The 22,859-nt window shown below is 35.4% G+C and overlaps 2 protein-coding genes across 6 annotated transcripts; both read right to left on the reverse strand.

Annotated features, from left to right (window-relative positions):
• Positions 1-5,536: 5,536 nt before the first annotated feature.
• On the reverse strand, positions 5,537-8,712 carry LOC129880288 (glucan endo-1,3-beta-glucosidase 8-like). The gene is made up of 2 exons (XM_055954255.1): positions 8,222-8,712; positions 5,537-7,102 (listed from the first exon to the last, which is right to left on the reverse strand). The coding sequence occupies exons 1-2, from the start codon at positions 8,578-8,580 to the stop codon at positions 5,986-5,988; spliced, it is 1,476 nt and encodes a 491-aa protein (XP_055810230.1). The 5' UTR covers positions 8,581-8,712; the 3' UTR covers positions 5,537-5,985.
• Positions 8,713-9,959: 1,247 nt separating this feature from the next.
• On the reverse strand, positions 9,960-21,621 carry LOC129880286 (tRNA (guanine(37)-N1)-methyltransferase 2). 5 transcript variants are annotated; one of them, XM_055954251.1, is made up of 12 exons: positions 21,375-21,621; positions 20,581-20,708; positions 17,441-17,538; positions 16,368-16,472; positions 14,442-14,504; positions 14,178-14,251; positions 13,181-13,685; positions 12,974-13,102; positions 12,635-12,799; positions 11,518-11,624; positions 10,344-10,418; positions 9,960-10,229 (listed from the first exon to the last, which is right to left on the reverse strand). In XM_055954251.1, the coding sequence occupies exons 2-12, from the start codon at positions 20,679-20,681 to the stop codon at positions 10,176-10,178; spliced, it is 1,476 nt and encodes a 491-aa protein (XP_055810226.1). In that variant the 5' UTR covers positions 20,682-20,708; positions 21,375-21,621; the 3' UTR covers positions 9,960-10,175. The 5 variants fall into 5 exon arrangements, with proteins under 5 accessions (XP_055810226.1, XP_055810227.1, XP_055810225.1 ...); XM_055954252.1 differs by having other exon boundaries at positions 12,983-13,102; positions 20,581-20,713; XM_055954250.1 differs by having other exon boundaries at positions 20,581-20,713.
• Positions 21,622-22,859: the final 1,238 nt, after the last annotated feature.

Here is a 22,859-nt window from a genome sequence, read left to right on the forward strand (position 1 = left end):
GAGGTAAAGGCTATTTTAGAAGCATGTAAACATAGCAAGCAAGATCAACACAATAATATAATCATTCAAACAGATTCTATGCTATTGTACAAGATTCTAGAAGGAAAATGGTTATGTTCCTGGATAATCGCAGAGATGGTGACAGAAATCAAAACATCCTTACAAGACAAACAACATACATTCCAGCACATTCTAAGGGAAGGAAAGCAACTAGCAAACTACTTGGCAAACATTGCAATCGATAAAGGAGGGTGCAACTATCAAGATTTCAGTAGTTTGAAAGTAGCAGAAAGAAAGATCATTAACAGTGATAAACTAAAATGTCCCTATTTGAGAGTAACTCCAGCAAAGGGATAGAGGGGACAGGGAGGTTCAAAGTGTTAGGTGTTTTGTTTTTGGCTGTTTATTTATTGTATACTCATTAATTCATCAATAAAAGACCAAAATTTAACCAAAAAAAATCCTTGAGTCACTTTTTCTTAATTTTGAAATTCTTTTGTCACCCACCCTTAATTGAAATTCTTTATATTGTTGCTTAGGATTCATAATTATATGTTTGAATCTTTTGTTGTCACGCTGCTTTAAACAATAATCTATGGCAAAAACGCCAGCATAGAGCAAGATAATACTTAATATTTATTGGCAAATTTGCAAACAAAATTTAGAATTGTTCTGTTGGTTTGGTTAAGATTTTACTTACAAGTAGTGTAGGGTTTTAATCTACTTATTCACAATTCATTTTACAATTAATGGGCTTGAACTTGTATCCCTACAGTGGTTAATCTGAGCTTTAACCACCTGAACCACAAGGCTTAATATTTCTAAAGGTACCACTAATATTTGTATATACATGCATATTCATCGTACCATGGAAATAATTAGTAAGTATGCAGTAGCAGCTTGCTATCTTGCAGACACTGGATAAGTTAAAAGGTTGTAAATGGAGAGTCATCTTGCATATGCAGAGTACAATTTTTTCTAGCAGGGCCCCTAAGTTTGTTCCTAAATGAAAAGTATTGTAACATCACCATCAAGTACATGGCAATAAACACAAAAACTACATAAATTCAAAGGGCCTTTTCGTCAATTTCCACTTATGGGAAGTTCCTCCATTTACTCTTATTAATAAGAAGTAAAATATAAGTATGTCACACATTAAATTTTATTTACTTAGTCAACTAACTTTCTAAATTCATAATTAATTTTTATTTTGAAGTAAAAAATATCCGATTGATTTATTACACTGGTAAAATAAAACATGACCATACATTAAAACTTAATTATGTTATGATAGACAAAAAGATTCTTATAATTTCTACGTAATAAGTCCAGTCTTTTTCATCATCTAATACTTTCATCTCCGTTCATTTGAAGAAGTCCGATTGAGAATCTCTTCTGTCGAAATCATCGCTGAAAAACTTTGTCCGACTTCAATCATCGGTAAGTATAAAGTTTTACCTATTTCTTTTTCCGTTTCTATATCATTGATTGGATTATATGACTCTCTTGATATATATATATATATATATACCCAAATTGGGACATGTGTGTCTTCTTTATTGCTTGTTTTCTTTTTCCTTATTTCTCCATTTTTATTATTAAAGATTTTTGTGATGTAAGTGTTTAATCACATCGAATAGTTAAATGTATGTTTAATAATATGATAAGATTTGGTTCATAGGACGAACTCTTGAATGTTACGGAGAAAATAAGGCTTAAAAATTGTGACCAGGGCATAAAAGTTGTCGAAGGACACTATTGTCATGCCCCGAGCTAAGAGAAACCGGCACTTGATGTCATTGTTGGATCGAGCGTACCCATAACATGGCATTAGACATGAACATACATCTAGACATGAGAAGAAACATAGTTTAAAAGTATTTGAAGAGACTAGTCTTGTAAAAGAAGCACTTTGCATAAATGTAAGTAAGAGTACTAAAATTATTTACAAAAGACACAAAGGTCCTAATTGAAGCATACCTTTGTCTATCTATAAAACCTCTAAACATAATTGAGTAATTTCTACCGGTACAAGGCCCCCGTCATACCTTAAAAACATAATCATAAAATACTAGAAAACTTTAGACAAAGCCTTTAGAAATAGAGAGGGGCTCACCAATAGCAGAAGGCATGTGACCTAGCAAGCGATCTGATCATATGTCATTGTACCTGATTCTGCATCAATTAAAAAGATGCAGCGCCCCAGCAGAAGGGACGTAAGTACATGTTGAATAGTACTCTGTATGTAAAATAGTAATATAACTGACATAAACCACCATGTGAGCATATGGAGTCCAATCTTAGCCCAACCAGTTAAGTCGTCTCATACCTTGACGGGTATGAGACATACGTGTCTATGTCATGTGGATCCATAACAATCCCTTACTAAGGGCATAAAGAATTAGTCTTCCGAACCAATGGTACGATCCTTACCTACGTTAGCAAACATAGTTTCATGTGTATGCCTTCTCGGTTAACTATTTAGCTCCCTTAAGCTCATGTGTTCATGGATTAGCTCGAAGGCTCATGTTCATAACTTTCAAGGACCATTGTTCATTAATTATGTTCATATCATCATGCCATGAGCTTACAATGCATCTATTATAACCTTGCATTCATGGGAGACATATATCATATCATAATATTGTAGTCAAGGAAAAATATGATAGCATCATATGACTTACATTTGGGGAATTTCATAGTTCATAATTCTAGGGTTCATAACATAAGAGTTTTTAAGAAATCATTAGATTTAGTTTTCAAGATAGAAATAGTTACTTTCATAATCATTCATAATTTTATGGAGAAAATCTGGTAAAACTAACGGGGGTAAGAATCTTCATGGGAATAGAAGGATGCTTTCATGGAGGGTTCGTGGGATTTTATAAAGAATCAAGAACAAGTCGAGAACATAGATTTTCATTCTAACCCTAACTCATTCATGGAAGACATTCTAAAAACATGGAAACGTAATTCGTGGGGAAGAATAAGATGTTCTCACATATAAAGACAACCTTATATACCTTGAATCACTCCAATAAAACTCTAGCATTTGAGAAGAATCTAAAAAATCCATCCCTGAACCTTGAGATGAGTTCTCTTAGAAACCCTAGGACTTGATCATAGATTGTTGATTAGGATTCATAATTATATGTTAAAATCACTAGAAAATCATGAGAATATGCTTACTTTGATGTGGAAGAAAGTATAATCTTCTTAATAGATGTTTGGTCTTGTTAAGAATCAAGTCTTCAACTCTAGGAGTGAGTTCTTGAGAAGTTTTCCTAATATGCTATGATTTGCATGAGTAGAAGGTATTAATTTGTGTTTTGATGAAGGAATCATCAATATTCTATGGCTAAATTTTACCATGGATGAACCTTGAATAAAGTTGGATTTTTGAGAACTTCTCTTTTTAGGATAAATTTTCGGACTTGGGAGGTGAACCACGACATTGGGGTTCTTTTATAATACTTCTGATGTGCACTATCATGCAGGTTATGTCTCGGGTGCGCAGCAAGCACGCATCAAGGTAGTAGCCACATATACAAAAACATGCATGGTAGCGCACGCAGACGCGCATCAAGGGGGAATGTGTGACATATACCAAAACTATAGTAGCACAGTAGTCTTTTTATATTGCTTTCAAATATTTATAACATAAAAATAAAATTTCACAACTTCACAGCCTAAAGTGAATATATTTTTCAGGCATTTGGTGCTGAATTTACATAGGGTGTGTTTGGGAATTATTTTGTGTTTATTAGGTTGCATAATATTTCAGCCTAAAAGACTTGTGTCTTAAAAAAAATAACAAAATCTATTCATTGTGCAGTTGTGTGCATAGCTTAGCTTTATACACGCACACAACTTGAGCATCATGGACATATTTATATAGTCGGACGCAGCGTAATGATATTAGATTTAGAGCCCGTTTGGATTGGCTTTAAGTTGATCAAAACCAACTTAAAGCCTTTTTTTAGCTTTTGGACGTGTTTGCCTAATGATGACTTTAAGCCATAAAGTTCTTAAAGTCAGTCAAAAATAAAAAGTTAGGATTCCTAACTTTTTATTTCCAAAGTGCTTAAAGTCATTTTCTTTGACCGTGGAAATTACTTTTATATCCCTTGTATTTTAACTAAATTCTCAAACTACCTTTTTTTATTCTTTTAACCCAAAAATTCACATCATAAGCACTTTTATCCAAACACTCAACTGCTTATTTAAAAAAATAACTTTCAACACTTCAAAGTTCTAAAAGCACTTCAAACATAAAAGTTACTTTTTTTAAGTCAATCCAAACGGGCTCTTATTTGAATTCATTACTTTAGACGCATAGTATAAATGGAAAAAAATCACTAAAATTACAATACAATACTCCCTCAATTTCAATTTATTTGTCTTAGTTACATATATCGTAAGTACCAAAATCAAAATTTATCAATAACTCAAATACCAAACTTTGTGCTAATGGTTGTGCAAATTGATCTAGTACATAGTGTTTTGACTCAGGTGCATATTGTGCAAGATGGATTCAGGGGATGGTTCTGTTCCAAGGAGGAGGACTAGACAACAATCTTTAAAATATATGGTTGAGTTAATTGAGAAGAGGAACAGGTTGAGTCAAAGTGGTAATCCTACTACTTGTTCTGTGAATATTGGAGAGGACATGAGTTGTCCTTCGGAGCAAAAGAACAATGAAGGAGGAAAAAAAGAGTCAAATGGGGGTTTAGTACCTCAGCTTGCTGTTGAGGGTGAAATTCACAACTCACTTTCTAAGTCCAAAAAGAAGAAGCTAAAACATAGAACTTGTAGTAGCCCGATTATCATTAGTGATGATGAGGAGTCTAAATCGTCGTCTGAAAAGGACTGTGAGGTTGACAAACTCACTCTTACTGAAGAGAAGGAACAGGTTCCTGTCAAAGAAACACTTCCTTTAACATTCCAGTTTGAAGACGAGGAACCTCTTCCACCCGAGAAAGAAGAATGGGAAAAGGAGACTGACGATCTCTTTGCTGAAATGGACATGTGTATTGGCTTTACAAGTCCATCTGTTTCACCGATGCAGATTGAAAACCTAAGTGGCTGTCAGATGGGGAACCACCATCTTATTCTAGATGAGGAAATTGGACTCATCTGTGAAGTTTGTTTCCACGTGCATTTGGAGAGCAAGTACATCTTCCCTCCTTTTGTAAGTATACGAGTTTTGTCCTTTCTTTTTCAATCAGGAACCAAATTTACAGAAGTAAATAGAATTCGTTTGTGAAGTTTCGTTGTCCATAAATTAATATTTATACTTGATAGCTCTGGTTAAATGATGTTCTTTTTCCCTCCTTATATTTGATTTTTATGAATTCTGCTCTCCTCTTTATATTTTTTTCACTCTCAAATTCATGAACTTGTGCTATCTGCAGGCTCAGAGAAGTCAAGGGAGGTATTGAAAGAAAATATTTTGGAGAGTCGTCTTCACTCTTGGATGTTGACGGCTTCAGATTTTCTGATTCTTCTGCAGTCCAGGATTCTCTAATTTATGGAGAAGGAACTATGAACGTCAAAGATTACTTTTTTGGTAATCTGTATTAATTTAGTGCCATGGAACTGTTTCTTTTTGTACTCCTAGAGAAATTTTCCATAACATGAGCTGAGGATTCTCCTCATGTTTGATTGAGGAATAAGCTTTGGTTCACTGAAGATGTTGGATTCATCATTTGGATTTTACTCCTCAACCGATTATAGTTTTCGTTAAGACTTCTTAGAAACTGCATCAACTTACTTTGTTCTGGATGTGTTGTGTCTTATTACCCTCGACTTATATGAAGGTTCCATACAAAATGAAGCATTTTGCATAATTCATGTGTGTTGAAATATGAATGCTTAGATATCAATGCTGTAAAAATGACCTGTATTCTGCTACTAGTTACATCATCTTCTTGTTGTAGGAAAGAACAGAAAAAAGAAACAAAAACCGCGCAATGCATGACCTCTCTAAGAAACAAGCAGCAAAACTACTAGAAATCCTTGGAGAATAGCCAGTACGATATACAATAAATTCTTGTGCAACAGCATCACTCTACGACCGTCATCAATCATCAAAGGAAAATGGCACTTGTCATCGGATGGATCCTTATGAGTTACCATAGCCAAGCCTTGGAAATCACAATCCAAACTGTTTTGGTTTTTGAATTGATAATACATATTGAAAGCATAGGAAGCATTTCCTTGTGCACTCAGATGATTACAAGAAGAACCATAGCCCAAAGTCGTACAATCAGAATGACTACACGCGTAATCAACACTCTTTGCCAAGTAAGTTTGTGCATCTTTTGGTAGGTGTGGCTTTAGTATACACCACTTTTTATGCATATAACTCACACCTTCTACTGCAGCGAGCAGCTTTTCAGATAAATCTAGCTCATATTTGGGCTTACCATCAAACTCAAATATTCCCCAATGCCTCTCAAAGTTACCAGGAGCAATGCTTTTAGTATTCTCATCAATAAGGCTGAACAAGTAAACGTCGATTTTCCCCTTCCTTGCAGGGGTTCCTTCTCCACTTAGAACATGTTGAATCAACCCTTGGTTAAATCTCTGCGCATTTTCAATATTTGCATTTTTATTCCCATCCGTTGGCCATCCTACTTCTCCGACTATGATTTTCATGTCGGAAAAGCCAGCTTTCTTCAAAGACCAGGCAAGAGTATCAAAATTGGCATCAAACACGTTAGTATAAAGATAATCTCCATCTTTCATAGGCTTGTTTGTTCCGTTAAAGAAGGCGTACTCAAATGGAAAGTAATCGTTTTCATAGAGACTGAGGAAAGGATAGATGTTAACAACAAACGGTGCATCATTTGAGTGGAGATATTGGACAATTTGAATGGCTAAATCACGTATTTCTGGCCTGAAATCACCTGCTGAAGGGACAGGATTCGAGTCAGGGGAGTAGTAAATGTCCGCGTTTAAGGGGACGACTGCTTTCACCTCTGGCCCTAATCCAGCATGATTGATGGCTTCTTGGACATTTCGCAGAGCTGGAAAAGTGGAATGTAGATAAGTGCCATTGTATGTTTGAAGAAAGGGCTCATTTCCAACTGCTACATACCTGCATTATCAAGCAAATTTTGTGTTAATACTCTTGATTTGAATAAAAGAAAATGACAACAAGTTGAATCTTAATAGCTGAGTTGGCTGGTGGGGGCGGAGTGGGTCGCAGAGGCATATCTAGAATTTAAGTGGATGTACCATTATGTAAGATAAATGTTTGATTTCGATTTGGATTAGTTTTTAATCTAAACATGAACACCCCTAGTGTGTATGGAAGAGAAGAGGACGGAGAGGCGTATCTAGAATTTAAAATTATGAAAGTTAAGTACCACTACCTTTAAGATAAATGTTTGATTTGATTATATAAATTTTTATAGTGACAAAAAGTTGACGACCAAATTAGAATTAGTACTATTATTACAACAAGAAATCATCATTCATTTTATTATTTCCCTCAACGAGTGTTCATACTTTAAAAACTATCAATTATAGTATTATTATTTACAATTTTAAGTACCTTACCTTCCATATAGCAAATTAAACAACCATTAAAAAAGATTTTCTATTTTTAAGTTCACTTTTCTTTGACAAACACTTATTTTTTATCGGTGATGATTTTCACTTAGTTGTCATGATTATTTAAAATATTTGATCAAAAATATATTATCAATTAAAAAAATAAAATAGACTTAATTTTTTTTTTAATTTACCCTCAATAATAATTGTTCTTTAAAGTAAACAATATACTTGCATATATTTTTGTACTTTTGGAACTCCAATAATATAGATAAGGATAAATAGTCAAAAAAAATTACTTTCTATTTATGTTAATTCAAAAAATACAAATAGAGAGAGAAAGCATGGTAACCGTAGAAGCCACGATGAAAATAACTAAAAAGAGGACAAGTCTCTAGAGGGGAGAGGGAAGCATGGTTTCACGTAAACATATCCGTCCACATAAAACCACACTTGGAGGTGGAGTGGGGGTGGGGGGTTGGGGGGTGCTCATCTAAAGAAAGTAAAAAAATTGACTATGTCCATGCAAGAAGCGAAACATAAACCACAACAACATACCCAGTGAAATAGGATATATTGTATGCAGATCTTATCACTACCTCATGGAGATAGAGAGGTTGTTTCTGAAAGAAGTGAAACTTATTGGATTGAATTAATTAACCTGATTTTGACTCCATGAGTGTAAGCATAAGCAGAGACATTGGCATCAATCCAAGAAGCAGCCATCCCAGGATTAGTGCTCATATCTTGCAACATATAGTTAGGAATTGCAAGCATCACTTCAATATCACTACCTATTAAAGCACTCAAAATCTTGTCATCTGCTTCAAACAGTTTTACTTTGTCAAATCCATTTTGTTTAAGCATCTTCACTACACTCTCTGCTGCCAACTGATGAGATGCCATAGTACCCCAGTTCACTCCCACACTCAAACATCTCCGCGCCATTGTTATTATAAACACTAAGGCTACAATTCCCAAAATCAAAATATGCCTACAACCTACACCACTCATCATCATTTACTTCTAAGGAATATATGCACACACACGTTGAAGATGAATCTCTTAGTGAAGAAACCTCAACGAGAAGGATGAAAAAAGAATGAAAAATGCCATGAGAGAAAAATCCATTTCTAAATTAGTAGCCAGCGAAAAAAGCCATCTTGCACTTCCAAAAGTTATCAAATTGAAATATATATACATATAAATATATCTTTTTCTTTTAATATTAGTATTTTATTTTTACTTTTTTCTTTTTTTGAAGGGGCAGATTGGATAATGGAGGGGAAAGGGAAGAATTTGATGAGAATCCAGACTTTATATCAATGAAGATTATATCACTCAAAAGTTAGTTTGTTTGTCTTTGCTTATGTGCTTTGTTTAGTTTTATGTTGCTCTGTATAATGTATTATTTCCTTAGCAATCAAAGAGGAATTTAGCATACTTGAGTCATAAGAAAGTGTTAACAGAAAGAACTGGCAATAAAAGTCAAGACTAGAGCCTGAATGGACTTATTTTAATTAGCTTATAATTTAAAAACTACTTATAAGTTTTTAAAAAATAAGTAGGTGCAGCCCAAAAAAAAAAATTGACTTATAAGTTGTTTTCAACTTATAAGCTGCTTAAAATAGGTCCATCCAAACAAACTCAATTATTTTTTGAGGCTTATTTTAAGCACAAAATGACTTTAAGTTAACCAGACAGACACTCAAAAAAATTAAAAACAACTTATAAGCGGCTCTTAATCTCTTTACATAAAAATATTTATGTTAGTCACTTCCATTATCATCTGTAATCTCTCACCATATCAGTTTCTTTCCTTCTTTTTTTTATATCATTAGTGTCCGGGCAAGCAATAATTCTATCTATCAAGACTAAGACATACGGAAAGAATCGATTACCTAGTGTGTATTAACATAAAATGATGACATAAATCTGATGACAAATGTGTGACTTGGTGGGGGCAAAATAAAATAAAGTAATAGAAAAGATACGACCCCAGAAAAAGTTGAAGAGGTAATTGACTCTTTTCTGTAAGGATATTGAAAAGAATCATAGACAGTGCCCAACTTTCCAACCAAAATCTACGTGTTTTAAGGCTCATGCAACCTTTCAAATTGTTGTTTACACTTCCTTTTTCATCAAAAGTTACATGCTTTTTGTAGCTTTTGATTTTCAGAAAAAGTTGGCTCAAGACTCTGGTGCAATTCCTATTCAAGCAGATATACATCTTGCAAAAGATATAATTCCTCCGTCAACATCCACAAGTATTGACTGTGTTGTCCATAGGCGAAAACCATCATGGACAGAGAAAGTTTAAGGGCCATGGTCGAGGTTGGTGACTTCCCTTGCACGTATAGAGTACCTATAAGGTCAGCTCAAGTTCAATGCCAACGTCATAAATTGTGGGAGTGAGGGCCTGAGTTCACACAGACCCCTATTGCAAGATTCATAAAAGAATAAAAGATGGATTTCATAGGTTATCACTTTAAAGAGTACTATTTCTTAAATTAAAGGTTGAGCATTTTACAAATAAATTTCCAGTTTACAGGAATCCAGATACGAAGATTCATTTTGTTTCATGATTCTCGCCCTGAAGAGTATCGTTGTTTACCCTAATCATCAGTGCATGTTTCTTCCGGTAATCTGAAGCTTAAACAAAACATAGCCTGCATAAGATAGGAAAAAGAACAGCTCAGGGGCATAAACATACAAGTATATACACGTAATGAACAAAATCAATGCTGCCACTCCTAAAAAGTTGTCCTCTATTTAACTTTTACCTTATTTGGAGCAACATCTCTAACCCTGTGAAATACAGGGTTTTGGACTCTGGCTCCCAGGGCAGACTCTGCCACCTGCAAGTCAACAAATTGTGAAGATCATAACAAGTGAACGTAGACTAGCCGAAATAAATGAAAGATGGGAATAAGTACATTGTGAGGGTAGATTTAGTAGCACTAGGAGGATTCAATGGCCTGGTAAAGTAATAACTGAAAGCATTAATAACCAACTTGACCTGTGATATGCTATGTCCAGATATATTGAATACTATGCAAGCTGCAGCATGCTTGACAGATTAGCCAATCTAGTTATTCAAGGACATGGTAAACACTAAAAGCAACTGCATTAATCATCAACAATCATGTATTATATTAACTACACCTGCTATTTACTAACCCGTTGACATGCCTGGGAACTTTGCTATTTCGATTTTGCTACTAAAATTGCAAATCATTGTTCAAGTCATGCACTTGTTCCATTATATCATCAACGATACTAAGTAAATTTCAAATACTCCTGTGGGCAGCAATTGAAAATGTAAGAGCATGGCTTTCATCCTCCCCATAGTTGACAAGGTTTTGGATTAATGACGATGATAGTCATTTGATTTACTTTATTTTCATGACATGAAAATTAGGAGAAAGAGAGAGAGCATTGCTGTCAATAAATCCCATAATGAGTAAAAGGCTATTACAGTATTACTAACTTATTCAGTGGGTAGTTTACATTTTTGTGCTCTCCCCAATCTGGAAAAACAAAAGAAGAGAGATCTATAAGGCTTTAATACAACCTTGCAATGTTAGCCTATGTATTAATACCACAGTGGCCTCTTAAATGGATTATACTTATCAAAGTTCACACTGGATGAACAATCTCGAGCATCTTATCCAGTACCAGCTTAATTTAATCAAAAGAAGACGCAATGTTCATTGTTAAACCAAAAACGATGTATTCAGAGCAAACCTAATTGATATCATTTTTTTGGTAAAACACCTAATTGATATGCTTATTTCAGCTTTTTGAGACAATAAAATAACAGAGAATCACACCACCATTTCTTAATTTCAGATGCTGCTTTCAAGCATGAGAAATAAGTGGAATACTACAAGTCTAACTGTCAAACTGAAAAGAAAAGTCAAAATAGAACAAATTAGCTGTTGGACTAGTTATTACCGAAATTATGTAGTCTTCTGTTTCACTTGCCCGTATGAAGCAATAGCAGTGAATCCAGGGTAGAGATCCTTTCCAATACCTCCTTCTAATAAGGCCTCTAAAGGCATCTAGGGAAAGAAAAAGAAACTATTAATTGCCTTTGAATTATAATACATCAGTAAATATCAATGCCTGACAACAAGACAAGAAGTTCTGTTTAACAGCTTTGAAAGAATCACATGCCCCAGAAACACAAGATACTAAACGAGAAAATGCATCCATAAAACACAACTATAACCTGGTATAGGGCTTAAAGTAACATCAGTTCTATTTTTATTACCGTAAGAGGTGACTTAGTTGAAATAGAGCATGCTAAGTACAACAAATGGATTTTTCTTTTCTTTTAATGACAAGGGAAACACGCAGCTGCTACCCTTTGGGTGCAGCCAGGGTAAAAACCCCGCTCCTATGCAATAGCTCATAAACCACACGGGAAAGGTAACCCGCACTAGCCAAGTCCGGTGCGACGAGCTCGACCTAGAAGGCAAACCCCTTGCTTTCGCTGGCAAGACGTTTCGAACTTGAGACCTCCAACAAGGAAGTTACAAGCCCAAACCACTGGACCACCCTGAAGGATTCGTACAACAAATGGATTTGATTGACACAGTTTATTGCATCACAAGCTATATTACCTTCATAAACTTTGTAAATGAATCACGGTATGAACTGATGAACAGCAAATGTATATAGTTTTAAATACTTTTTACTTTCTCATTTCGGTGCAGAGATAATGATTGGTTCTGACATTTGGGCACCAGTTCTATGACCTATCACCAAAAAGTAAACATTTTGCAATACTTTGGCCAAAGAAGCTGTGGGTGGGCAAGCTTCTCACATTTCCCTCTTATGGAAGTTTGTAAATTGGTTGGATTCTAATATTAAGACACTAAGATCAAAATATTACCACTGATGCTTAAAACCCTGTCAGAATTATATTGGATACTTGCACTATGATCTACATATAGTATTAGAAAGAGACGTCCAACATACTAGGATAAAGACAGCTGACAAGCATATAATGTCGACCTCAGTTCAAAGATATGATGTTGACAGGGAGATATGGTCATAGTACACTTACCAAGAAACTCCAGAGCAGAAGCTGGTAGGTTCATGATCACATGGTCCACATGCTCCGAGGGCTTTGTGTTCAATGACTCGGAACCCTTCACTCTCTTATTTGGACCTCTTTTTCTCCTACCAGCAACATAAACACCATCATTGACTGCAGACCTGCCTTCTCCCTCTAATCCACCAAATGAACAAATTCAGTTATTTGTGTTCAAAGCATCCCAAAAGCATGGTATTTATAGAAACATTAGATTCAGCATTTGGACGTAAATAAACAGAAAATCATCTCTAAATTTAATATACATCACCAATTACAACTAAGCACACTAGAGCATATATCATATCTTACCAGCCCTACCTTCTTGAGGGCTCTCTGCACGTCTTTTCACAGAAATCACACTCAAATCTTCCATCACAGATGAGTCTCCGAGTCCTGCAATGTTGCATGATGGTCTGTCAGGTACTTCTTTGACCTCATCTGCAAGGGTGGTTCAGATTAATGCATGAGATGCTTTGTGGGTAAGATAACCAGTATATAACTGAATAGTGCACATACAGTCTTCAGATAGTTCCTCCCTATGTGCCTGGCCACTGAATTTCTCAGAGCAATCAATCTCAGCTTCTGCATTGCTTCCATTGCAGGGTACAGCTATGAGCTGAGAAATAAATTTCCTTGCATCCATATTGTATGGGAAAACTAGATGATCAACCTTGCTAATTTCAGCATTAGTTTTGAGAAAACGAATGCTATCTGGATTCAAATCATTTGCATAGACCGCACATCCTTTCTGTGCTGCAGGAATAGCAAAAGGACCAATGCCCGCAAACATATCACATACAGTCTCCCCTGCCTGGAATTTTGAGACCAGCCTTATATGCTCATGTTCCAGTCTAGAATTCCAATACACCAAGCTATAATCAAGCTTGAAAGTTGCTCCGTATTGCTTCACTTCTGTGACCATATCATCTTTGCCAGCCAGTATCTCAAATTTTGGCACACGAAATTCATTGGTAATGGTTCCAACTTTATTCACAACTGTCTGGATCCTGGGGTAGTTTTTCTGCAAGGATCAGGAATGAATAACTTATTCAAATTAAGAAGACTGGTGACTTGGGAAAGGAAGAAAAAGGGTAGCATCCTCTCACTAAAAGTGTAATAATGATAGAAATATCATCACATGGATGCCTGGACATAAAGTGAAGGAGATGGAGGGAGGCACTCTGGATCTAATGCAAATGAGGTAAAATCAAGTGTCTGGCACCAAAGATAATGTTAAGGAAAAGCAATTTCATTCAGAAAGAAAGACCCTTAGTTTAGGAAAAAGAAAAATTAAATATCTCATACTCATGAATTAGTTCAAAAATACTAAAGGTGAAGAAGTTAAATGTGATGCTAAACAACTCACAAATGAAAACATTTACATCGCACTATAGCAGAAATTCATTTAAAAAATGAATTTTGAAAGAAAACCAAATGTACTTTTAACTCTTTTTTTCATGGAAATAGCTAAATGGAAGATACACTGATTGAGGCCATAAATTACAAAACATACATCATAAATAACTTTGGCAATCATGTCCTTGTAAGGAAGAAGCTCATCACTTATATTCAAATGAGCAATGTGACCTGCACAAGTACCAAGTCAATTAATTAGGGAACTCGATTGGAAGGTCAGAGTGTTGAAATTCTGACTTTGAATTAAAGAAGCATCGAAATTTAGTCAAGGAAAAGAGACGCACAACACGAGATTCTCTATAACCTATTCAAAGAGTACAGAAAAGATAAAGAGAGAAAAATGTTGGATTAAAATACTTAACTATTGTCTCAAATGATGATGGTACGTCAAGGCCGGGGGGCAGAATCTGCTTTAATATATGATCTGCAAATGAAGTTCTAGTTATAAAGAAGCGATTGGTGAAAATAAGCCAACTAGTAATATCCATCTCAATTGTTGGATTTGAGATGTACTAAAATACACACATATTATACGTATGAACTCAAGGAACACTGTTTTTAATTATGTTACACGGCTGAAGTGTTACACACTATATAGGAAGGCAAAGCCTGTGAAGATTAGCTTCTAAGGTATTTGAGATACATACAACCACACACAAAATAGTTATCTGACTTTTGGCTAGAAACATATGTTTTAAGCTACATTTCGCCTCCTATTTTGAATGCTTTAGTTGTGTTTAAGTTTGAATCTGAGCACTTTATACTTAATATGACTGCTATGTAAGATATGATTTTGCGCAAAAGAAGAAATTTGGAGATAAAACGGATGAGCTTGACCAATGACTCAGGGCACCACAGCAATTTCAGCAGTTCACACACAGTTGGGTTTGAACTTGAGCAATGACTCATGGCACCATAGCAGGCTTAGTAGTTCGCACATCATGTCTACTTTCATCATCTTTATTCATGATTTCTTTTTTTGATAAGGATCTTTGTTCGTGATTTCAATACAGTTGTTTTACTTGTATATCGTATCTATACTTGTATTGCTATGATGAGGGGTCTGTATGCGACTTGCCCCAGGAGTAGGCTGGTGAGCAAGTCGATCTTGCTGGGCCTCTTAGACTCCCATTTACTGCATATGGGCAGGTCTAGTAGGCAGAGATCCAGTAATGCCAGCCAGTTGCCAGTTCTATCCAGTTGAGGTGAGCCACCATTAGTCCGTGGATGCGGCTTCAGCTTCTATCCCTTATTTTCAGTTGGTGACTCTTTAATTGAGCTGTGACTTGTATCAGTCATATTCAAATTCTAGCGCTCCATTAAATAGTCTCTAGTTGGGTGGTTTGGGATGTTTTACACCGACTCTTGTAATATGCTTCCACACTTAATTCTATTTGAGACAGTTTTAGTAGTTTTATTTCTTTCTTATTCTTCATTATGAGCAAGTTTTTTTATCAAGTTCATTATGAGCATGTTGTAGCTAAGAGGGTTCACCTATAGGCTATGAGTAGTGGCTTGTTGGGTACCATGTCGCGGCCTAGATCCATATTTTGATCGCAACAAACTTGGTATCGGAGACTAGGTTTTCAATTTCCTTGGTGTCATGGGGCAGTAGGCTTACTTATGGGGTATGTAGGATCCCATACTTATAAGCGAGAGGATACAGAGGCATTAGGATTAGTTTCCCCACAATCACTCTTCTCTTGTGCTATTGTGATTGAAGAACGATGGTGACATTCTTCATTTCCCTTCGTGCGCGACATTGGGGAAACACATCCACAAATTGAGGGAACCGACGACAGAGGATGTCATGCAGAAGTTTCAATTAAGGGTATAGTTCGTCCCTTATTCAGTAAAACAAATGTTACTGGGTTTGGGTTGCTAGTCACAGTATACACAATTTTTAGCGTTTTTATGATTTTCGCACGATACACAATTTTCAGTGCCTTTCTACTATTTCCTTTTATTTCAAGTGAGCAACATTTGTGAAAATGCAAAATGTTACCAAACTGAGCTTTGAAATCGTTCCTGTTCTGCTGACACTGTTGATAATGTGAATCCACTATGATTTGGTGCAACTGAATATCAACTCAGAAAAGTTCACATGATTTCAAAAAAGTATACAGAATGAATAAGAGAGAAAGTGGAGACATCCATTGGGAACTAGCCTCCGGACTATTAAAGTAAAAAGGATTGCAGTATTGCAAGACAAAGACATACAATATCAGGAACTGCAAGGAGATAAAGGACTTGTATTTCAACTTATTCTGGAAGAATCATTGCTGACCTGCACTCCAATAAGAATAGCCAAGTGTCAGTGAATAGGCAGCAACTTCAAACTGACACAGGCCTTTCAGTTCAGCAAGCTTTTGAACAGGAATATCAGACAAGTCTGTCAAATAATTGGCCAAAAAAGTAGGCAGGTTAGCAAGAAGTTGTAGGTGACAGTAGTCAGAATGTACCAGCATTCTAAGTAAATTTGCATCTCAGACATCTAAAGGAAACAGCCTTTACCCCACAAAAGGTAGGGGTAAGTTTTGCATACATCCAACCCTTCCCACACCCAGCTTGTGGGACTACATTGGGTGTTGTTGTAGACATCCAAAGTTAGTAACGGTGACTTCCAGGGTACAACATTTGAATGAGAGTATGATGAGAGATAACACGGGAAATGAACAAAAGCCACAAGTAACAGAAATGGGGATAACGAGTCATTAAAATGATCAGTTAATGAGTAACAAAGTTACTTAAGAACAATGTGTTAGATAAAATTTCCTACAACCAATAATTGGTTGAGAACAAGGTGGCACAGACAATATCCACACACAACTTTGTTTTACTTTGGTAAGGAGAAAGCCTATACCAAGCAGAGAGTTGCATGCTGAAGAAATACACCACTTATCTGAAATCTAAATCAAGGCATGCCGTGAACTGTAATCCCACATTATCTTGCCTAAGCTGGCAATGAACGTGATAAATTTTAAGCATAATGTTAGCTGACAGCAATCTGGTCAGCCAATAAGATGCCAAATTTTCATCAGAGAATCAAGATATTCTGATTCTGTGTCTTATGTGAGTAAACTCTTTAGTTGTTTCTCATTCTTTTTTATCGAAAGGCATTGAAGAGCACAATTTGGGTGTCCCCATAGCAGAATTTGTTTTCCAAGTCACGAAATGAGAATGCTCATGCTCAGGTTTTGATTGGAGAAATAACAAGAAGCTGCTTCCATGCATGAAAGACGTTAAAACCATCAAATCTTAATGGAAAAGAAATTTCAATTTACACCAGATATCTGGAGGATATTTACAGAGACCATCTGTCATAAGTAACATAAAAACGAGATGTTTAACATCATTTACCTGGGTTTTTTACTTTTTCTGAGAAAATCATGTAACGGGTGTTTTCATTTGTTGGATCCTCAGTGATAGGCTTTAAGCGTGGCCTGTCAAATAAATGCCTACAAGAAATGATCTTTGTCACCAACAACGCAAAAGAAACGTTAAAAATGTAAATGAGGCCCAGACCCGCAGCAAAGGAGATACCACTAAATATTTGAAAGTTGAGTGTTTGGTTGTTCCAGAAGGTGTGTGCTCTAAATCAGAAAATTAACAATAAAAACAGGTGTGAGGAAAAGTGTGACCTTTAAACAACATCTAATATTGAGTTTCAGATATGTCTCTGCGAGGTATTTTCACAAGACATTGTACTGTAAATTAAAGGAGAATTCATCAACAGGTGGGGAAAAGGAGAAAAGCAATGGAAAGTAGTACATATTTAAGTCACTTATGAAAAGCTAGTTAGTTCCAAAGCTGAGTGCACATCAAGGCTTTCAAATCATCAAATTGGAATTATAGCGAACATTAAGTTCTCAAACTATGTTTCACTTAAAAGAATCAAACGTGGAAAGAAATATTTACTTTTGAAAAAAAAAAACAGATATATATGGCATGCCTTAAGTTGAATTTCTCATTAACTTGACAGCAAATGTAAAAGAGGAATATCATAAAACTCATACACTGTTATCAAGGATCACTGTTCATGTAAGAGATCATACATATACTTTATTTTATCAATATCAGAACATTATAACTAAAGTGCCAGCACCCCAAAAGTTCTTTTTTCTATTTTGACAAGGAAATCAATGTTTACAAGATAATTTTTCCAGCAAAACCGTTCAACTCCTAACAAGTTCTGTGAAGTAGCATAATTTTTTATACAGCTCAATAATACACCTGATCAAAAGCCATGATTGTTTGTTTGTTTGTTTGTTTGGGGGAGGGGAAGGGGAAACAGGGGAGAGGACTACAAGGTGGGGAATCGAACCCTCACCAACAAGGTAAAAGTTCAGGTAGCCAACCAACTGAGCTACTAAAATTTCCCTAAAAAGCCATGCTTGTTAAGCTAAATTCAGATGGCAGTTTAGGAATGGTTCTTGCGGAGAAGGGGGGTTTATCAGAGATACTAAAGGAAGACTGATTAATGTATATGTGATTCCCCTTGGACAAGCTACTAGCAATTGGGGAGAGGCAGATGCTCTCCAGTTTGGCATCAATTGGTTCTTAGAGAATAACTTTCAGTACATTGTAGCTGAGAGTGACTCCAAGCTACCAGCTGGGTCAATGGATCAAATTTGATTCCCTGGAGGATTCTAAAGGAAAGGGAGGAGATTAGAAAGGGAAAGGAGCACTTTGTCTTCATTGTGGAGCATGTGTTCCAAGAAAGTAACCAAATAGCAGATAGGCTTGCTAGCTTGAGTCACTCCTCTTCTCAGATGCAGATGTTCAACAATTTCACTGATTTACCATCACAAATTAGAGGCCTCATGACAGTAGACAGACCATAAGGAAATCAAAAAGAAGAAAATCAGAAATTATTAGAGCCACCTTGAAAAATGGATATTTTTTACAGCCGCAAAGCCTTTTTTGGAGGGTTACAATATCCTGTATAGTTGGGATACCTTTTACCCTACTAAATGGTCTATTTATTCAACTTTCAGTAGCATTTACCTCATCTCTCTTTGTATTGAGGATAGTTGATTGCTATCCTCCAAGAGATTAAGGTAGTATGTACTTTGGTGCAACTCCTTCAGATCTGTTCCGTAATAAGTTCTCTCTAGTCAAATGGCCTAAAGTCATTCAACCTAAGGCCAAAGGGGGTCTAGGCATCCAAGAACCTCAAGTTTCATAACATAAGTATACTAATGAAACGGTTATGGAGGTATGCTCAACCAGGGGCACGCCACTGGAAAGATGTAATTGATGCCAATTATGGCTCTTTGAATCACTGGTGCACTAGACAAAGCTCAGGACACATGGGGTAGGATTATGGAAGCATATTAGCAGTTTGAATTCTGATTTCTATCAAAACTCTTCTTTCAAGGCTGGGAATGGTATGCACATTAAATTCTGGGAAGATAAATGGCTCAGGAACATTGCTCTAAAAGACACCTACCCAAGACTTACCAATTTGCCAGAAACAAGAGTTCTAGTATTGCACAAAACAGAGACAACAACATATGGAGGCCCTCCTTCAGAAGGAACCACGGGTCTGGGAAATCAATGACATGATTGCTCTACTTGCAACACAAGCAGATGTCAACATTAATGAGCATCAAGCAGACAAAATCATTTGGGGTACATCTAAAAGGGGGGAATACACAGTCGAGAAAAGTTATGATCTACTGTGTTCACAGGGTGGAATGCTGGAGGATTGGCCTTGGAAGCATGTATGGAGGATCAGGCTACCACTCAAAGTTACATGCTTGGCCTGGACAGCTCTCAATAATGCTTGCTTGACAATAGATAATCTTAGCAGAAGGGAAATTACTCTAGTAAGATATTATTTATGCAAACAGAATCTTGAGAGTGCTAGCCACCTATTTTTGCATTGCCCTATCACAACTGATATTTGGAACTTTTTCTTCTCTCTATATGGCCTTTCCTGGAGTATGCCCAGGTCGATCAAGGAGTCAAACATCAGCTGTATCTCTTGGAGAGTTGACAAAGCCATCAAGAAAGTCTGGAGGATGCTCCCAGCAATCATTTTTTAGGTTATTGGAGCTAACTGGTCACACCTTTTGTAATTTGGCATCTTCCTGATGCCCATTCAATGATAATCTTTAACCTTATCAAAAACGCTTAGTTTTTGAAGATGCATAAGCTGTTGGGAATGTTTTGTGGTAGTTATTGTTCCTTTTCTTCAAATTGCTTTATCATGCTTTGTATAGTAGTTGGTCATGCCTTCTTCACTTCCATTATTATTTTTTTACCGGACTACTTTGTTTTCCTTTTCCTTGAGCCAAGAATCTATCAGAAACACCAGCTCTGTGTACACTTTACCCTCCCCAAACTCCACTTGCGAGATAACACTTGGTATGTTGTTGTTGTTGAATAAAATGCTCAATATGATCTTTGATTCCAATGTCTATTACTTGATATGTGAGCTATACTAGAGCAATAAGGCAAATTAATGTAATTATAGAGGTAAGGAAGAGGAGTACCCGTTGAGTATTTTCATAGCAGCCTTACAATGCTCTCGTGGAATTCGAAGCGCCCATAACTTCAGGTGCATATCAAACTTGCTCTCGTCCAGTTCCACCATTTTTACAGGATTGAGGAAGCTCAAGTTCTAAACTGCAATTAATGGAAGATATCAAATTCCCGCCAGTGGGTTTAGGGTTTGTTTTGGTTTTTCGGTTTTCGATTTGGTGAAAATGTTAATCCGAACCAAACTAAAATAAATTCGATTTGGTTCGGTTTTTGCAATTTCAGTTCGATTTTAGGTTTGTGAGATTTAATCAGACCTCTTCATACATCCAAATTAGTCAAAACAGTCCAAACAATTGAATTTTGAATAAGGAACTGAGATTTTCTGTTTGAAACAATTGATGATGAACTCCAAAAGGAAGCAAAATATATAGTTATAACAGTAAAAATAAGATCTGAAAAGAAAAACAACACTGAAGCATCTACATCTCACTGACACACAATCCCAATAGTAGAGATATATACAGATACAATAAAAACCCAGAAATGTATTGCTCCATTTTGGAGAGCTAATTAAGATAAACCAAAAGGGTAAATAAAAAGTAGTGTTTGGGTCTTTGATCAGATAAATTTTCACACAAGTGTGAAAAGACAAAATTCAGAGAAATTAAACCATATACTTTTTCAAATGATTCTTTAGAAGAAAAAAACTAACAAGAAAGCTTCAGTGAGAGATCAATAGAACTAGTAGGTGTAGTAGTAGTAGTATCTGCAGCCCAAGGTATTGGAGTGACAGAAGAATCTTCACCGTTAATATTATTGCCCGCTGTTGCTGCTGCTGCAACTGAAGAAGATTCTGGTGATGTGGTCCTTGATGAAGCAGACGAGTAGTTCTAGTGTCCTACCAATATCAGATATGGACGAGGAGAAACGGCCAACGAGAAGAAGGGACTAGGAAGAGTGGAAGTGGAGACTGACTGACGGAGAGACGACTGAGCGACTGACTAGAGACTAGAGAGTTTAGGGATTTCAATTTTCAGAATTTGGGAATTTCACTATACCATATATGGAATTGGGTTTGAACTGGGCCGCACCTTTTATATTTGAATTGGGTCGTCTCAGGATGGTATTGGGCATTTGGATTATTCATATTTGGTGAATTGGTGTATTAATTAATTTCGATTTGCGGAAATTTTTGAAATGTCATTTAAGATATCATATTTTGAGTTATGATAGAATTTTATAAGTTTAAGTTGTAGAAAAGTAAAACTCTATCAAGTTATAATAAATTTTAAAATACAATTCAGTAATTAATTTATTAATAAACGAATTAAAGAAAAGGGTAATAAATGTATTAATGGTAATACCGAATTACCATTGAATTAGGACTCTAGTTTCAATTTATTATTAATTGGTTATATTTTATTAAGTAATTAAATAAAAATATATTTTTTCTTAAATGGTGTTTTATAAATGGTCAGATATATCAATCCTTGATTTTCTCCATTTAGTTGGACACTATTTTAGTTGTTATCAATCTCCTAATTAATAGTATCAATATCATGTTTTAGTTTCTCTTTCCTCCTTCTTTCTAAAAAAATTATTGTTTTGAAAATTGATATCATTTTTTGTTTTAAAAAAAAATTTGAAAATCATTTTTTTTTAAAAACAGTATTCTTATTTCTTAAATCTGTTTCATTTTTTTAAATCCCTCGTTAATATTCTCACGAAATTTTCTCCCTTAATATACACGCATTAGTTATTTTTTCCTTAACTCCTTTCATGCACAGTTCTATTCTTTTTTCTTCCCTATTTGACTTCAATACAAATTTTATGCTTTCATCCATGATTTTAAATTAATTTATTTTTATATAAATTTTGTAAATTAACATAATTTTTTTCAGTATGAAATATGATAACATTCATTCAATCTTGATTTAATAAGGAGATAATAATATGAAATCTTAATTAAAATTGGTATCTAGATTGGAATTTTAGTTTTAAAAAACATTGCATACACAAAGTAGTAAGAATTAAATATTTTGAAATTCTATTTAGATACCAATTGCATACATTGTTATACTTAAGCTTTGCAGATGTATATCAATTGGATACAATATTAACTAGTTTTAGATTGGCTTACTCGGTTAAAATCTTAATTGTATGTTGTATCTTCAATTGGTTACCAATTATATATCAATTGGATACATGGTTAGACTTAATATTTTCAGTTGGATATCAATAGTATACCAATTAGAAATCAATTGCATACATTGGTGGACTTAATTTTTTA

This window comes from Solanum dulcamara, chromosome 2 (genome assembly GCF_947179165.1).
Source record: "Solanum dulcamara chromosome 2, daSolDulc1.2, whole genome shotgun sequence".
In the NCBI taxonomy this organism is placed as follows: domain Eukaryota; kingdom Viridiplantae; phylum Streptophyta; class Magnoliopsida; order Solanales; family Solanaceae; genus Solanum; species Solanum dulcamara.